This window comes from Phyllobates terribilis, unplaced genomic scaffold (genome assembly GCF_046119375.1).
Source record: "Phyllobates terribilis strain yellow unplaced genomic scaffold, ASM4611937v1 Scaffold_5__5_contigs__length_657084704, whole genome shotgun sequence".
Classification (NCBI taxonomy): Eukaryota; Metazoa; Chordata; class Amphibia; order Anura; family Dendrobatidae; genus Phyllobates; species Phyllobates terribilis.
In genome coordinates this window covers 177,187,429-177,207,244 of record NW_027362765.1, presented here as the reverse complement: position 1 = coordinate 177,207,244, position 19,816 = coordinate 177,187,429, and the positions used below count along the sequence as shown (strand labels likewise).

Sequence of the window (19,816 nt, the reverse complement as noted above, 5' to 3'; positions counted from 1 at the left end):
TGCTATTTCATCTACTATAACTTGTCAGTAATTCCAGAGAGCACACAAACACTTGCAATCCGGTTACCTTTACTTCTACTTCTCATTGTCATAATCTTTGGAGTGTCCATTAGCCAGCTGTGCCGATCATATTCACAGGTCAGATGACCAGTTATGTCATTTATTGCCAATCCTCTGCCACCTTCTATCACTTTATGGACTTCACTGTCATTTCTGAATGAAAAAATCTTTGTTTTGGTTTCTGTTTCACTACATGGAATCATAATGTGGTATTGCCGAGTCCCTTTGATGGGTTCTGCTTCCTGTAACCAATGTTTTAAACTCTCCTCTTTTTCGTAGCCCTTGTTTGTACAGTACATGAACTGGATGTTCGGAGCTGTGCGATGAGCTCATTGTATGGTCTGTTGTCTGCTTAGCCGAATAATAATTAATAAGCCGGCAGCAGAGTGGTGTCACTAGACCCAAGAGACCAGTGATGTCACCTAGGGGGGTGGCGCTAGTCCTCCTGCACACCGGGTATAGCGACACCACTCTGTTGCCGGCCTATTACTATTCAGATAAACAGACAGGACACTGTGCTCATCGCACAGGGGGAGATATCGTAGGGATAGAGCAGGTACCAGCCCCTGAAACGAGTGTCACTGATGACGCTTCGTTTTAGGGCGGCAAACGAAGCAAGGGGAGCGTCGGGAAGTCCCAGACCCCCTGATGGCGCTTCGTTTCGAAGCGGAAAGGGGAGTGACAGCAGTTTCTGCCAGCAGATGACAATTCATTTGAGTATCCCATCATGCACTGGGGATTCTCAAACGAATTGTCATAGGAAGAGGGTAATATAAACAGAACCCTAAGTTGCAGTAGAGAGTGAAAGGTAGGGAATTTTACCATGACTTAAATTACAAAAGTTATTAGTTTTTAAAGATTCATTAATTGAAATTTAATTTTGGGTTTCAGACTAACCCTTTAAGGACTATCAGCTGGTCACAAAAATGTTCTACAAAGTCTTCTGCACTTTTAGAAACCGTATCAAAAGTCCATCTGTCACCAGATATCCACTGTTTATAAGTTACACTATCACAGCCTCTTCGAGATGATTTAGTTTTTTTTCTTGGCGAGCCATTTACTGGATGACATTGTTTTGCAGATATTTAGGTAACAGTTCGAACTCTTTTCTGGACACATTGTGTGAGACACACTTTGTAAATCGCCAGAGTTGGACTCCCCAATCTGAATATCTTTCAGCTTACCTCCTTCAATCATAAGCTTAGTGTTCTGGTGTGCTGTACATACGCATAGTGACTGTGTGCCACTACCACCAGCCAGGACAATTCTTAGCTCGCAAATTTTGAAAATATTATTTTGGTAGAAGTTGATTTTTTTTTTTTTCATTTAATTCATAGGTGTCTTTCAAATTGGCAAGAACCAGCCTCTTTTGGACATGAGCTTTCTTACCATTCACTTTCATAGACACACAGTCTTTCTTGCTAGGTATAATTCGGCTCACTTCATCACTATTGTAAAAACCTTTCACTGAATCCACTATAGATTTATCTAATGATTTACCTGGTTTAGGATCAGGACAAGTCATGAAACTTTTTTTTTTTTATTTGGAAAACATAGACCCTGCACTTTTAGACCACAGGCTGAACAGATCTGAATTTGAGATTTTCAAATACACATAGTTCATATAGTTATTTTTTGAAGTATGATCCCTTTGAGATCCCAACTTGAATTTTGGTACAGATGTGGATAGGAGCATAGGAGGCACATGTGAATTTTTTGAAAATGTTATATTATATTGATTTTTTGGAAATGCGTTTCAAAATTTTGCATTTGAGTCCACACGGGTAAAAAATTAAACATACTCTTGTGACATATGGGGTGAGAGCCTGTACAGGTCTGAGAGGAATGGTGTTTTTTCACGTTCCTCTATCTTTGTTCTGGCACGCAACACAGAAATTCGTATTTTTTTCAAAACTTTGAAAATTAATTTTAAGTATCTAGAAAAACATTTTCCTCAGATTTTGCATTCTCTAACACACTATTACCAAAGAACAAAATCTCAAAAGAATTAAAAACAGGAAAATTGCATTGGTTCACTTGAATTGGAATGATCCCTTGTTAAAGCTGTAGCAAACAGCCTAATAAGGGATACATCGCTAGAATCAGGGTCTCTTTCCTTACATCATGTTGCTCTCAGATGGGGTAGAAAAAGCCTAGTGACAGATTTCCTTTAATGATTCACATTGTAAATAATGTGTAAATACAGATGGTGCAACTTTTTCACATGGTCGTTTAGGAAGGTTGTCACCTTCGGCATCCCATATAAACTATGAGAAAGACGACATCTCTGCTGGATAGATGTCCCAGTCACACTAGGAATTTAACACTTTAAGATCGTGAAAATGACACTTACAAACTCTTTGAGTCTGAGGACCGGCCCTGGGCATCTGTGTGGAAGCTTGCTTCATTGTACTTATGTTAGAAGGCGGGGGGCGTCTTGGAGGAACTGCCCTCAGTATTGGTGAAGATGAATGGTATTCTGCATTTACAGGAAGGATAGACATTAAATGTAACAGAGGTTAACTGGTTGTTGGAGACTCTGAAGTACTCCATATACTTTACATGTCTAACCCCTTTTTTCACACATCTGCCGTCAGGAGAAAGTCAGGACAACACATTAAATAGTCAGCCATCTTCCCCCAACGCACCAAAGCCCCAAAATCTGCAGGTTTGGTAATGTATGGCCAAGTCTAAAATACTTTCCTATCAGTAGACCATACAGCCATATTTGTATGGATCTTAAATGTCCATGATGCAGAATATTTACAACCAAATGCTAGCGGTAAAGCTTGTCCCTATTTTAGCAGATTATTTGTAGGTAAAGTTCTTTATACACTATGTGAAAGATGTGACCACATCATCAGGCTGCGACCTGGGCATCTAATCACACAATGAAGGATGTAGGCATGTATGGGGGACTGAGGGCAAAATAAAACTGCTTATATGTTAAAACATTTGTAGAAAAAGACTTTCCTTTTTACTTTCTTTTAGACATTAATTTACATCATATTAAAAAGTATTTTTATGTACATTACTTGAAACCTCAGTTATGCCACATTCACATACTGCATTTTAAATTTTACTTTTGAGTTCACTGAATACAAAATCATGTCTCAAGAGAGCAATAAAGATTTAAGAAAAAAATGCTTTATCAAGACAACCTTTCCTCATAGAACTTATTAGGATCTTTAAACACAAAGTGCTATTTATGTAACCCAGTACTGAATCTCAAAAGTTGTTCTAGATACATGTGTGCTAAGTATTCGCTGGAGGTAGAACGCTAATCCAATAGGCAATGAATGGAGCAAGGTGCATACGCTCAACCTGTGCGGCATTCTCTAGATCACTGCGAGTTCCTGCAGTCAGACCCCAGCGATCAGTAAGTTCAATTTTCAGTCTTGGGGAAAGCCCTTTATCCAGAATGGATAGGTCATAGAAACTGAAGAAAACAATCACTCTGAAGTAACTGAGAAGCCAAACATGAGGGAATTTATAGAAAACAACAAAAAACTCTAAATATGTCCTTTCTATGTTCTACGTTCACTTACGTGGAGGCCTGGACTGGTGGGATGTCCAGTGAGGCGTGGGACGTACAGGAGCTACAGGACTTGGATTATAATAGGTTCTGCTTGGTGGCTTCAAGGGAAACAAAGCAGTTAGTAACAATACCAAGGCAGCACACGCGGCTTTTATACGACATGTCTAAGTAGCTCATAATACTATTACGGGACTGTATTGGTCTTAACATTGCTATGCAGTTGCAATTACATTTATTCAGCCCCCCCCATTGCAAATTAGGTGTATAAGCAAAATTTACAAACATTCTTCTGTTTGCAATAAAGCAATGAAACAAGTACAATTTACATAACTCAGCAACTAATATAACAAGGGGTTCCAGCAAATTCAACACAAAATTATACTTAAAAAGGTAGGCCATTACTTTTTTATTGATGGACTATTCACAGGATAGGCCATTAATATCTGATTAGAGGGGGTACGACACCCAACACCCCCGCCAATCAGCAGTTACCAGCAGCTGGAAGTTCTTGGATGCTGCTGGAACACAGCAAATCAGTCAAGTCTGTAATGGCTGCGGCTGTGTAATAGGGGGTGGATCTGCAGTACCTTGGCCACTATAGAAATGATGGAACTCATGTTCCAGCAGCATCCAAGTACTTCAGCCCACGCCGGTGACAGCCACCGATCAGATATTGATGGCCTAGCCCTAAAATAAGTCATCAATAAAAAAGTTGTGGCCAACCCCTTTTAAAAAAAAAAAAAGTGTCAACAGGTGTTTGCTATCCCATCTGAGAGGAGCATAATGTAGGGACAGAGCTTGATTCCACTGGTGTGTCACTTACTGGGCTGCTTACTGCAGTTGTAATAAAGTCAGATTTATTTTTTGCAGATCTAACAGTTCTCTGAATGCAGAGCTCTGAAAAACCCAGCCCCCACCATTAGTTGTCAGATTTCTGTGTTCACTGTGCATAGGCAGAAAGATGCCTATCAGTAGAGGGGCCAGAGTTATACAGAGCTCACGAATATGGAGGATTACATGGCAGCAGGGTTACTAGTCCTCTAGTGATAATCTCCTGCTGATTGATACACAGCCCAGTAAGTAACATCACTGGAATCATTGTCTCTGCCCCAATGTTTTGCAGCGCTCAGAATAAATAGCAAAAACCTGCAGACAGATTCTCTTTAATGACTACTGCAGGCTCAGAATCATGCAATCATTTCATGACAAGCGTCACTATAACTTAGTAGCGCACCCTATAGCTGTTATGACCTGCTGCAAACATGATGCACAGCCAGACACCAGATACTGGCAAAGTTCCAGAGCTAAGAATTTCATCTGTTTAGCCAGGAGGGAGGGGCGAAGTATATATTGAAAGGGGTGGAGTCCAGATTGTGATTATATATCCTTATGTTAATGTTCTTGGAAAGGGCTGATAAAAATTATTAAAAATTTGTATTGGGAAGGTGGCGAGGTACCCACTTCTTTGGGTATTAGTGCCTCAGTCCAGGGTCCGATGACTTGGTTACCCTTTGGGTTTAGCAAAAAACAGGTTATCGGACCAATAATCCTTTAGTAGCCTTTATACAGAATCATTTAAGGTATATATTTTGAATTTATTGCAATTTGATATTAGTGGTTCGGATAGAAAAGTGGATAATTCCTTCTTTTCATCATAAAAAATGGGGGGGGGGGGGATTTTCTATTCATGCCTGTACTTAAGTTCTTGAAAGTTTATAGGCATCTCCAATTGTATTTCTATGGCCACTACTGGTCACTTGTTTTATATCGGATTGTACCTTTAATTGAATGCGAGCACTGCACTATTACTTCATTGTTCAGAAATGGCCTACAAATGATTGAAGCATGCAGTCTTGAGGGTAATAATTTCCTTGGTCAAAATTTTAGATGGAACCTTTATGGAGTCACTTAAAATTCTCTCATGGAACATTAGGGAATTGCTAAGAAACAGAATATTGTATTCTCCCAGATACGTAAATCTCAGGCGCAAATAATATGCCTTCAGGAAACCCATTTATCCCCGGACACTGTGTCCAGAATGAACAAACCCTGGATACAGTGGCACAAACACGCTACACATACTTCTTATTCTAGAGGTGTAGTTACCATTGTGCATAAATCAGTGAGATGGTCAGTTCAAACTGTCAAAAGAGACTCAGAGGGTAGATTTATTTTCGCATACGCATTTATAGATTATGGTGCCATATGTAATACTCAACATATACAACCCACCACCAGCCAAAATGGATGTACTCCAACAGGCAGTGATTTTTGTATCACAGTACCCAGATGCTACAATGGTAGAGCATGTATGGGAGACTTTAACCCCTTAACAACATTAGACGTACTAATACGCGTCTGTGCCCTGGGACTTAAGAGCCAGACCCGTATTAGTACGTCATGGCGATCGCGCGCGCACACAGGCTGTGCGGGCGTGATCGCCGCCGGGTGTCAGCTGATAGTACCGGGTGTCAGCTGTGACAATGTGCAGGGAGCGGTCACGCACCGCTCCCAGCACATTAACCCCCGCGACGCTGCGATCGAAGTTGATCGCAGCATTGTGGTGGCAAGGGGAGGTGATCGCAGATACTCACCTCATCTTCCGGCTTCCAGCGCTGTCTGCCGTGGCTTCCAGGATGTTGCCATGACGACCCGATGTCGTCATGACAACATCCGGGTCACCAGACAGCAGGAAGATTTTTTGGACATGCGCAGTGCATCTCCAAACAATCTTCTCCCTGTCCAGCGCTGACAGCCTGCATGGCACAGGGATGGTGCTGCATTCCTGTGCCATGCAGGCGATCAGAGAAAAAAAAGTGAAAGTCCCATAGTGGGACAAAGTAATAAAGCATAAAAACTATCAGAAAGTGAAAAAAAATTGAAAAAAAAATTGTAAAAATATTTAAAAAAAAAATAATCCACCAAAAATAAAAATATAATGTACCCATCAATAATTATTATAAAAAACAAAAACAAAAAAGAAACAATAGAAGTACACATATTTGGTATTGCCACGTCCGGAACAACCTGACCTATAAAACTGTCCCACTAGTTAACCCCTTCAGTGAACAGGGTAAAAAAAAAAAAAAAAAAAGAAAGAAGCAAAAAACAATGCTTTATCACCATATCGCCAAACAAAAAATGGAATAACACGCGATCAAAAAGACAAATATAAATAAAAATGGTACCGCTGAAAACGTCATCTCGTCCCGCAAAAAACAAGCCACCATACAGCTCCATCAGCCGAAAAATAAAAAAAGTTATAGCTCTCAGAATAAAGCTATGCTAAAAAATAATTTTTTCTATAAAATTGCTTTTATTATGCAAAAGTGCAAAACATAGAAATACAATATAAATGTGGTACCGCTGTAAATGTACTGACCCGAAGAATAAAGCTGCCTTATCAATTTTACCACACGCAGAACAGAATAAAAAAAAAAAAAAAAAAAAAAAAAAAAAACAATTCCTGAATTGTTGTTTTTTGTTTATTCTGCCTCCCAAAAATCGGAATAGAAAGCGATCAAAAAATGTCACGTGCCTGAAAATGGCACCAATAACAACGTCAACTCATCCCGCAAAAAACAAGCCGTCAAATGACTGTCTGCCAAAATCTGGAAAAATTATAGCTCTCAAAATATGGCGATGCAAAAACTAGATTTTACAAAAAATGCGTCTTTTAGTGTGTGCCAGCTGTCAGTCATAAAAACCCCATATTATTCTGGTATCGCTGCAGTCTCACCGACCCGAAGAATAAGGTCGTCTAATCACTTATACCGCATGAGGAACGGTGTAAAAAATAAACTCTCAGGTTAGGGTTGTGCTACGGTTAGGGCTGTGCTACGGTTAGGGCTGTGCTACGGTTAGGGCTGTGCTACGGTTAGGGCTGTGCTACGATTAGGGCTGTGCTACGATTAGGGCTGTGCTACGATTAGGGTTGTGTTAGGGTTAGGGCTGGGATTTTTTTCAAAAGTAAGAAAAAAAGATGACGATATGGCGACTAGTGTTCAGCGCAAGTGCTCGCTACTTGAGTTTGCATCGGGTGTTCTGGTATGCATTGAGTATCGTGGGTATTTGAGTGACATGCTCGAGTCTCCGCCCCATATGCTTCACGGCCCAAAAAACTTTGCGGGGATTGCCTGCCATGCACGAGCGATCCCCGCATGGTTTTTTTTGGGTGTCTAATAACCGTGAAACATCCGGGCGGGGACTCGAGCATGTCACTCGAGCACACACAGTACATGGTGCATACCTGAGTACCCGATGCAAACTCAAGTAGCGAGCACTTGCGCTGAAGACAAATGACAACTTATTCAATATGATGACCTAATGTTATCAAATTCTGTGTCGTACCTCTGGGTTCAAAATGTTCACTATACACCTTAATAAAATCCTTGAGGGGTATAGTTTCCACAGGTGCTTCACAAATTGATTCATAAAAATGAAAAAGTGTTTTTTTTTCACTTTTTCATTTTTACAAATCAATTTGTGAAGCACCTGGGGGTTCCAAGTGCTCACTATGCATCTAGATAGGTGCCTTGGTGGGTCTAGTTTCCAAAATGGGGTCACTTGTTGGGGAGCTCCAATGTTTGGGCACACAGGGGCTCTCCAAACGCAACATGGTGTCCGCTAACAATTTGAGCAGATTTTCCATTCAATTTGTTAGCGGACACCATGTTGCATTTGGAGAGTCCCTGTGTGCCCAAACATTGGAGCTCCCCCACAAGTGACCCCATTTTGGAAACTAGACCCCCCAAGGCACCTATCTAGATGCATAGCGAGCACTTGGAACTCCCCGGTGCTTCACAAATTGATTCATAAAAAATGAAAAAGTGGTTTTTTTTCACTTTTTCATTTTTACGAATCAATTTGTGAAGCACCTGGGGGTTCCAAGTGCTCACTATGCATCTAGATAGGTGCCTTGGGGGGTCTAGTTTCCAAAATGGGGTCACTTGTGGGGGAGCTCCAATGTTTAGGCACATCAGGGGCTCTCCAAACGCAACATGGCGTCCGCTAATTATTCAAGCAAATTTTACAATCAAAAAGTCAAATGGCGCTCTTTCCCTTCCGAGCCCTGCCGTGCGCCCAAACAGTGTTTTTCCCCCACATATGGGGTATCTGCGTGCCCAGGGGAAATTGCACAACAAATTTTGGGGTCCATTTTTCCTTGTTACCCCTGTGAAAATAAAAAAATTGGGTCTAAAGTAACATTTTTGTGAAAAAAGTTAAATGTTCATTTTTTTCTTCCACATTCCAAAAATTCCTGTGAAGCACCTGAAGGGTTAATAAAGTTCTTGAATGTGGTTTTGAGCTCCTTGAGGGGTGCAGTTTTTAGAATGGTGTCACTTTTGGGTATTTTCTGTCATAAAGACCTCTCAAAGTGACTTCAAATCTGATGTGGTCCCTAAAAAAATGGTTTTGTAAATTTTGTTTGAAAAATGAGAAATCGCTGGTGAACCTTTAACCCTTATAGCTCCATAACAAAAAAAAATTGGTTCCAAAATTGTGCTGATGTAAAGTAGACAGGTGGGAAATGTTATTTATTAAGTATTCCGTGTGACATACAATACAGACCAAAAGTTTGGACACACCTCATTTAAAGATTTTTCTGTATTTTCATGACTTTGAAACTATGAATTAACACATGTGGAATTATATACTTAACAAAAAAGTGTGAAACAACTGAAAATATGTCATTCTAGGTTCTTCAAAGTAGCCACCTTTTGCTTTGATGACTGCTTTGCACACTCTTGGCATTCTCTTGCTGAGCTTCAAGATGTAGTCACCGGAAACGGTTTTCACTTCACAGGTGTGCCCCGTCAGGTTTAATAAGTGGGATTTCTTGCCTTATAAATGGGGTTGGGACCATCAGTTGTGTTGTGCAGAAGTCAGGTGGATACACAGCTGATAGTCCTACTGAATAGACTGTTAGAATTTGTATTATGGCAAGAAAAAAGCAGCTAAGTAAAGAAAAACGAGTGGCCATCATTACTTTAAGAAATGAAGGTCAGTCAGTCCGAAAAATTTGGCAAACTTTGAAAGTGTCCCCAAGTGCAGTTGCAAAAACCATCAAGCGCTACAAAGAAACTGGCTCACATGAGGACCGCCCCAGGAAATGAAGAACAAGAGTCACCTCCCCTTCTGAGGATAAGTTTATCCGAGTCACCAGCCTCAGAAATCGCAGGTTAACAGCAGCTCAGATTAGAGACCAGGTCAATGCCACACAGAGTTCTAGCAGCAGACACATCTCTACAACAACTGTTAAGAGGAGACTTTGTGCAGCAGGCTTTCATGGTAAAATAGCTGCTAGGAAACCACTGCTAAGGACAGGCAACTAGCAGAAGAGACTTGTTTGGGCTAAAGAACACAAGGAATGGACATTAGACCAGTGGAAATCTGTGCTTTGGTCTGATGAGTCCAAATTTGAGATCTTTGGTTCCAACCACTGTGTCTTTGTGCGACGCAGAAAAGGTGAACGGATGGACTCTACATGCCTGGTTCCCACCGTGAAGCATGGAGGAGGAGGTGTGATGGTGTGGGGGTGCTTTGCTGGTGACACTGTTGGGGATTTATTCAAAATTGAAGGCATACTGAACCAGCATGGCTACCACAGCATCTTGCAGCGGCATGCTATTCCACCCGGTTTGCGTTTAGTTGGACTATCATTTATTTTTCAACAGGACAATGACCCCAAACACACCTCCAGGCTGTGTAAGGGCTATATGACCAAGAAGAAGAGTGATGGGGTTCTACGCCAGTTGACCTGGCCTCCACAATCACCAGACCTGAACCGCAGAGTCAAGCCAAAAGGGCCAACAAGTGCTAAGCATCTCTGGGAACTCCTTCAAGATTGTTGGAAGACCATTTCCGGTGACTACCTCTTGAAGTTCATGAAGAGAATGCCAAGAGTGTGCAAAGCAGTCATCAAAGCAAAAGGTGGCTACTTTGAAGAACCTAGAATTTAAGACATATTTTCAGTTATTTCACACTTTTTTATTAAGTATATAATTCCAACATGTGTTAATTCATAGTTTTGATGCCTTCAGTGTGAATGTACAATTTTCAAAGTCATGAAAATACAGAAAAATCTTTAAATGAGGTGTGTCCAAACGTTTGGTCTGTACTGTATCTCTCTGATTTAAGGGCATAAAAATTCAAATTTTGAAAATTGCTAAATTTTCAAAATTTTCGCCAAATTTCCGTTTTTTTCACAAATAAACGCAAGTGATATCGAAGAAATTTTACCAAAATCATGAAGTACAATATGTCACGAAAAAACAATCTCAGAATCAGGGAAATGCGTTGAAGCGTTCCAGAGTAATTACCTCATAAAGTGACAGTGGTCAGAATTGTAAAAATTGGCCTGGTCATTAAAGTGCAAACCACCCTCAGGGGTTAAGGGGTTACTATGATTCTTAACACACACTTGGATAAAATGTGCCCTGCAAACACTAGGTCAGTCAAGACACCACTGCTTTACATTCTTTCATAACGGAGGTGGGTTGGATTGATTTGTGGAGGCAGCAGCACCCACTCAAGAGAATTTTCCTGCTACACACCTGCTGTTCGATGTTTATCTAGAACTAGATGGTGGCCCGATTCTAACGCATCGGGTATTCTAGCATATGTCTCCCGACCCTCCTTTATAATGCCCCATGCAGGAAGTCACATCCCCCGTATATAATACCCCATGCAGGATGTCACATTCCCGCATATAATGCCCCATGCAGGAAGTCACATCCCCCGTATATAATGCCCCATGCAGGATGTCACCTCTCCCCCCATATACTGCCCCATGCAGGATGTCACCTCTCCCCCCCCATATAATGCCCCATGTAGGATGTCACCTCCCCCCCCCCATATAATGCCCCATGTAGGATGTCACCTCCCCCCCCCCATATAATGCCCCATGTAGGATGTCACCTCTCCCCCCCATATAATGCCCCATGTAGGATGTCACCTCTCCCCCCCATATAATGCCCCATGCAGGATGTCACCTCTCCCCCCATATAATGCCCCATGCAGGATGTGACCTCTCCCCCCATATAATGCCCCATGCAGGATGTGACCTCTCCCCCCATATAATGCCCCATGTAGGAGGTGACCTCTCCTCCCATATAATGCCCCATGCAGGATGTGACCTCTCCCCCCATATAATGCCCCATGCAGGATGTCACCTCTCCCCCATATAATGCCCCATGTAGGATGTCACCTCTCACCCCCATATAATGCCCCATGCAGGATGTGACCTCTCCCCCCATATAATGCCCCATGCAGGATGTGACCTCTCCCCCCATATAATGCCCCATGTAGGAGGTGACCTCTCCTCCCATATAATGCCCCATGCAGGATGTGACCTCTCCCCCCATATAATGCCCCATGCAGGATGTGACCTCTCCCCCCATATAATGCCCCATGCAGGATGTCACCTCTCCCCCATATAATGCCCCATGTAGGATGTCACCTCTCACCCCCATATAATGCCCCATGCAGGATGTGACCTCTCCCCCATATAATGCCCCATGCAGGATGTGACCTCTCCCCCCATATAATGCCCCATGTAGGAGGTGACCTCTCCTCCCATATAATGCCCCATGCAGGATGTGACCTCTCCCCCCATATAATGCCCCATGCAGGATGTGACCTCTCCCCCCATATAATGCCCCATGCAGGATGTGACCTCTCCCCCCATATAATGCCCCATGTAGGAGGTGACCTCTCCTCCCATATAATGCCCCATGCAGGATGTGACCTCTCCCCCCATATAATGCCCCATGCAGGATGTCAACTCTCCCCCATATAATGCCCCATGTAGGATGTCACCTCTCACCCCCATATAATGCCCCATGCAGGAAGTCCTATCCCCTGTATATCCATCCCCCCATAGTGCCCCATGCAGGTCCCCTATGGCCCCATACAAAAAAAAAATCCAATACTCACCTCCTTTCTCAGCTGCTTCTCTGGACTCCAGCGTAGCCAGCATGTTGACGCTGTGCGCTGTGACCGGTCAGGAGAGAGCGCGGTGTAAAGACGTCACAGCGCCCTCTGACCTGAGACGTCACAGAGCATCAACGGAAGACACAGGAGCTGCTGCGGAGGCACGGGGAGGGGTAAGTATGACGCCGGTGCCGGGGTCCTGATCGAGCGGGGCGAGGGACGGGAGGAGAGGGGAGGGACTTGAGGAGAGGGGAGGGGAGAGGAGAGGAGGGGAGGGGTAAGTATGACGCCGGGTGCCGGGATCCTGATCGAGCGGGGGGAGGGACGGGAGGAGAGGAGAGGAGAGGGGAGGGGAGAGGAGAGGAGGGGAGGGGAGGGGTAAGTATGACGCCGGGTGCCGGATCGAGCGGGGGGAGGGACAGGAGGAGAGGAGAGGGGAGGGGAGGGGAGGGGAGAGGAGAGGAGAGGAGAGGAGAGGAGGGGAGGGGTAAGTATGACGCCGGGTGCCGGGGTCCTGATCGAGCGGGGGAGGGACTGGAGGAAAGGGGAGGAGAGGAGAGGAGGGGAGAGGAGGGGAGGGGCGTCACACTTGTCCTCGGGAGATAAGCGGCTGTAGCCGCTGATCTCCCGACGATAGCCGCATGTAGATCAGCGGCGCCTGCGGTCGGGGGACTTATGCTGCGAGTAGCCGGCTGCAGCGCCGCTGACCTCCGTGCCGCACATGAGCCGCTAACGGCCGCCATGTTTTTCAATAATGCCGCATCGCTGACTGGCCGCGGCCGGACCAATCAGTGACCCTGGATTTCCAGGACAGACAGACAGACAGACAGACGGGATAAGACAATTATATAGTAGATTGATCATATATTTGGAAACAGTACTGCATTTTCGGATTTAAGTAAAATTGAATATTCCCCTAGAATGGTATCGGACCATGCTCCACTGATAACAGACCCAAGAGGTTTTGCATACATCCGTTTTGGTTGTCTTTTATAGGAGAACATGATAGGATACCAGATCAAGTGGAAGTATATATAGCAGATGATGGGGACTTCCCTGACAGATTGATAGTATGGGACACACTTAAAACATATATTAGGGGATGCGTTAGATTAACGATTTCATACATTAAAAGGGAATCGTCTATTGGGGAGCAGAGGCTTACCGAAGAGTGCAAATTATTAGAAGCTGAATATATTAATCCCTCAGATGATTCCTTACATAACTGGCTTGGGAAAGGGAGGGAGTACCTGACCCATCTGCAGGAAAAAGCTCAGAGAAAACTTTTCTTTTCAAAACAAACTTAGTTTGAGCTGGGTAACCAATCGAGTAAATTCTTAGCATACAAAGTCCAACAAAATCAGACGTCCCCATCAATATTGTCCATTAACACAAGGGAAGGTAGCCCACTGCTTATATCAGATCAGATTGCAAGCAGATTTGAAGAATACTATAGAGAAATGTATAACTCCCAATCCAACCACACTATAGAGGAAATTGATGAATACCTAAATCAAATAGAATTCCCTAAACGCTCTTGTGAACATCGGACACTCCTGGATGGAGATATCACTTTGGAAGAAATAAGGGAAGCAGCCATGTCTCTATCTAATGGGAAGGCACCGGGACCCGATGGCATACCTATAGAATTATACAAAAGATATATAGATCTAATAGCTCCAGTTCTGTTGCAAACGTTTTCTGAAGCACTTTCGGGATGCTCTCTTCCCCAATCCTTCTGTGATGCTACTATAGTATTGATCCCAAAGCCAGATAAACCAATTGAGGAATGTAGTTCCTATCGCCCCATATCCCTATTGAATACAGATTACAAAATACTTACGAAACTCATAGCCAATAGATTAAAAACAGTAATATTAAACATCATACATGAGGATCAATCTGGCTTTATGCCGGGAAGGGTTACTTCATCCAATATTAGAAGAGCTCAAGTGCCGACACAGATTGGCCATAAATATCAGAAACCCTGGGCTATAGCTCTTCAGATATGGCGAAAGCCTTTGACTCCTTGGAATGGACGTTTCTACAGTGTGTGCTCCTGAAATTTGGGTTTTCTGATCAATTTTGTAGCTGGATTAAATTGATCTACTATATGCCAAGGGCTAACATTCTAGTAAATGGAATACTATTGGAATACTTTAACCTGGGTAGAGGAACTAGACAAGGTTGCCCCTTATCTCCAATGCTCTTCGCTCTAGCGATAAAGTCTATTGCCCTTAAAATTAGGCAGGACCACCTGGTGGAAGGTATTAGTATAAACTCCAGAACAGATATAGTGGGGTTATATGCAGATGACCTGATCCTCTTTGTAAACAAAATAGAACAATCCCTTTAAAGAGCAATTGACCTTATTAGTTACTTTGGGGAATTATCGGGCCTTAAAATCAATTGGAACAAATCTGTGGTTATGCCACTTATAGATAACATAACCGAACAGGTTTTTTTGGATTACAGGTAGTACAGAAATTCTAATTTCTAGGCATTATAATTAATCAAAATCCAATTATGGATCTGAAGGATAATGTGTACTCCCATAAAGGATATGATGAGGAAAAAACTTGAAAGTTGGTCCCAACTTCCATTATCTGTGGTGGGAAGAATTAACTTAATCAAAATGATCATCCTTCCAAAATGTCTGTATGTATTAGAACATTCTTCTATTAAAATCCCCAAAGAATTTTTTCGGAAACTGCACGGCATGATGGCGACATTTATATGGGGTTCAGCAAGGCCCAAACTAAGTATTGGATCTCAGCAGAGACCTAAGGATCAAGGGGGTAGTGAGGTGCCCGACCTATTTCTCTATTATTTAGCTGATCAGATACGATAATTGAAGTTTTGGATAAGCAGTGATAAACTAACTAATGCAGAAGCGCATCTTATACATTTATTAAATGAGAATACACCATGGGCTATATTAGAAGGCTCTTACAGACCACCACAGGGCTTATTATTTGCACATAGCCTTGCGATACAGGTGTGGCATGAGAGTAGGTGTATCGTGAGATTTACTTATCAAATGGGAGAAACCCAAATATGGGATAATTCTGAATTTCCACAGCTTAAAAACCTACAGGACACAATCTTCTGGAAGCAATACGGAATAACAACACTTAATCAGATTTTTGAAAACGAAATTTTATTGTCATTTGATCAAATTCGTATAAGGTTTGGAATCCCTCATAGGGACTTCTACAGATATCTACAAATGAGGCATGCCATAACACAATTCCCACATCCTAGGAGGCGAATATCTAAATACCCATTGATAGGAGTACTTAAAACTCAAGGATCTACAGGCGTGGTATCTTCTCTATATACCTTTCTACTGAATTCTAAAATCACTTCTACCCAACTTGTTGTTGAGAGTAAATGGCGGCAATTAATCCCTTCTATAACTGATGATCAGTGGAATGATGCGCTGGAAGCGCATACGGTGGTGTCACCAGCCGCCAATAGAAATTAATTCAATTATATATACTCCATCAATCTTACCTGACCACAGTGAGAATGCATAGATTTGGTAGAACGGTATCTGATGAATGCCACAGATGTGGGGAAGATTTCTGGCATCTTATTTGGAATTGTGGGATAATACACAAATATTGGGGTGAAGTGATAACTACCCTGGAATAATAATTGGGATATCAATTGAATGTAGTCCAGAGTTATGTGTCTTAGGTGTTGTGGACGAGGAAACATGGACACACTATGATCGGATATTCCTTCGGGAGGTTATATTTATGGCCAGGAAAGCGATAGCACTAAGATGGATGGGAGGGAAATCTCCTACTATTAACCAATGGAAAAAACTAGTGAATGATACAATACCGTATAAAAATATAGTATATAGGAACAGGGTATGTCCCCAGAAATTCCAAAGGATATGGGAAAGATGGTGTAACTCGCCCGTAACACACTTGTCCCCTGGTGCCATGACTTTGTTAATCTCACGTTATGAGTCCTGATGTATGCCCTTTTGAGTGCATGGGAAATGACATATGATATATATGGGCTGTAAGAGTGAACCTCTATTGCAACTGTAATTGATATATATACTGAATTATGATAGGGAATGGGCTGGTTTAGTAAAGAGTGCAGTGCTCCACAAGGAAGCTTATGCTTCAAACTATTTGTTTTCTTCTGTTTAGTCTGATTATTGAGAACGTGATGTAAATTGTATTAAACTGAGAATGGTTAATGTTTGGATTACCCTGACCTTATATTATGACAGTATCTGTTTGTAACCATTATCCTGTGGAATTTTTCAATAAAAAGTTTAAAAAAAAAAAAAGAATTTCATCTGTATAGCTTCCCATGGATGGTCGTCTCAGTTGGGTCCTGTCCTGCTCTGCCCTTATTCACACTGATGTCGTTTGACACATGGTAAAATTTTAATACTAGAGACAGATTAGGGCATGGTCATGGTGGGATGACTTTTATGCTTTTTTGATCGGAGTAGCGTTAATTAGGTACCCCATGTTATTTCCAAGTACAATTACTATTTATATGCTGTAGAGTATGTCCTCATTTTTGAATTTTTCTTGGGTTTGGTCAGTGAAATGGCCACAGAGTGAACGTTATTTTGCACTTTTCACCTATGTCAACTTATAGTCCAGCTCAGTTTTTTTGGTTTTGCTAGCGCTCCTAAGGAGTCTTATCCCATTCCTCATGAGCAATGGACTCCAGTTAACCCAGATTGTATGTAAATTTTGCTAATGAACCTAATTTCCAATAGTGGTTAAATAACTTCAGCTGCAACTGTAAATCCACCTGTTTAATGGGTGAATACTATGATACAAGACTAACTGCTGCATTTTTCTTTTTTTGCGCAACCTCTTGAAAACAGTTTTAGCCTCTTAAATGGAATCAGAAAATAAGTAGTCTTGTCAAAGGTCAAAAAAGCAATCTGAAAAACGTTGTAAAGACAATTGGAGAGGCTTACTATATACCAATGTACACATTATCTTTAGAGTTACAATTATCATTGGTTATCTGTACTCTACGAACATGCTGGAGTGTTCCAACACAGAATCCACCACCAAGTAGTAAAACTAACCAGAAATCAGCATTTCATAAAGTTTCCTATTTGAAAGCAGTCCTTGATTATACATAATACTTAGAAAAACACTTGAATAGGATGTGGTTTATTAGCAGCTGTCTGCCTTCGACCTAATCCTCACATCCATTCAGAAATCTTCAGACACTGAACATTTAATGCAAGTGAATTGTGTATTAAATTTCCTAACCACATGCAGAAAGAAAAAGCACTGAAAGATAACTGTATAGTGGATTTTAGGATCCGCAGTGTAGCGATTATTAGCATGGATTCTGCATGGAAAAGCCATAGATAAGCCCCACTGAATTACAATGAGGCTGTAGATCTGCTGCTGAAATCCAAATGTCAATGACTGATTTCAACCAGAAGATTATGGAAAGTTCTAAATTTGTGAACAAACCCAAAATGGGGAGTTTATTGAAGGGAAAAATATAGGTGTATGGTTGCCTACATTAGCTGTACCTATACTAGAATTAATGAAAGAGCAGAGTAGAGCTTACCTGTGGCATGGTGGGTAAGTAGTAGCTTGTTGCCTGCTGGAATGCTCCCAGCATAGGGGCGGGCATGGTTCTCATTGATGCAAGTCTCTGCATATACTGGTTGGTAAGAATTGCCTTCCTTTCCTCCTTTCGTTGCGCCAGTGCTACATACAGAGGCTTTGTGCTAACTATACGTCCGTTCATCTCTGTGACCGCTTTGGTAGCCTCTTCTGGTGAGGAGAAACACACAAATCCAAACCCTTTGCTGTGTCCTCCATCTGTCATGACCTAAGAATGAAATTGGAAATGTATAGGCGTAGAGATTGCTTACTTTTCTTTTTTCCCCTCTTTAGGGCAGGTTCACAAGGCTGATATTTCATTCTAAAAAATAAGAATCAGATTTCAAGGACGCGAGGCTTACTCCATTCAATGTGGCTATTCCATACACGTCAGCCCTCCGGCTCCCAGTGCTGAAACTTCCAAGAATTAATACATTTTCCGCAAAAAAAGAGTCCCACTGAAATTGATGGGAGGCAGAATTCACGTGGATTTCACCCTGATTTCTGTGCAGATCACGCATGTGAACACATTGACCTTTCGGTGTATTTATTGCGCCCAGTCGCTGCCAATAAATTTACTAATCTAACCTGCCAAGTTTTAAGACTACTTCTGTGGCACAAGGTGAAAGCTCATCACCCATATAGTTAAAGATCATAAATGTATAGAATGACAACTGTCACCACCCAATCAAAAATGGCAAGTATTCTACTTCCTGTAAGAGCTCATTCAGACTTCAGTGTATCACAGTCCAAGCACCAACCGCTGGGTCTCCTGACACTCACTTCAGTGTCTCCAGCATATATAAAGCTGTAAAGTTCGGGTCAGGAGCCAGTCCATGTGTAAGAGTGATGGAATGTTCTGCTGCGTTCCTACCCCTGAAGACAACAATCGCGCTATCTGTACAGTGTCATGCGGTTTTACGTGTAATGTGAATAGTATGTGCGTCTTTTACATTGTATGATGGTAATGTGCAGCGTATAAGAATGTAAAATGTTAATATACAATGAGAATAGTGCAGGGTAAGCACAGGGTTACACTTGGGATAATATAAGTACTGTTCATATAGTTAAGTGGCTTAGCAACAGTATAGGACATAAGATGAGGACAACAGGTTTAGTCTATAGGCTAGGACATAGTTAATGGATAGAACTAGCCCAGTGGGTGGGAGCTAGTGTTCGTGAAGAGTGGTCACTTCCTGATAGGGAGTCAGATAGGGAAGTACAAGGTCAAGTTCAGGTGCAGTGGGCTGCTAGGTCCAACATGGGCCAATCGTTCAAGGTAGTGGGCAGCCGTACTGATATCCATTGTGGACATTCCTTCAACGTCTGGAGCCTAGGGCTCAGTCGAGGTACTAGGGAGATTGCCTGTTTTTTTTACATACAAAGGTTGGTGGACGTGGAATTGCATGAAGGGCAGGTGGCTGGTCCCAGGTCACTGCTGAAGTGGACAGGAAATTCCTGAGGCTGAGAGTCGGTGGGCTTAGGGACAGTCCAGGACAAATGAATGGTAGAGCTGAAGATGCGTTGTACCAAGGAAGTAAGAAACACGAAGTGCTGTGCCTTTATCCCACATGTTACACGCAGCTTGAAGAAGTTGGCCACCACTTTTTATGATTGCCCCAACGATGGAACCTGTGCCCCTAAGTGTTTTTCTAATTACCTCCTG

The 19,816-nt window shown here is 42.3% G+C and overlaps 1 protein-coding gene across 1 annotated transcript in view; it reads right to left on the bottom strand.

Annotated features, from left to right (window-relative positions):
• PABPC1L (poly(A) binding protein cytoplasmic 1 like) overlaps window positions 1–19,816 on the bottom strand; it is an 83,860-nt gene that overhangs the window by 13,497 nt on the left and 50,547 nt on the right. The window contains exons 8-10 of the mRNA XM_073681130.1: window positions 18,113–18,379; window positions 3,609–3,696; window positions 2,414–2,539 (exon numbers count right to left, since the gene is read on the bottom strand). Coding sequence (XP_073537231.1) covers window positions 2,414–2,539; window positions 3,609–3,696; window positions 18,113–18,379 — 481 coding nt within the window. The remainder of the gene's footprint in view (window positions 1–2,413; window positions 2,540–3,608; window positions 3,697–18,112; window positions 18,380–19,816) is intronic.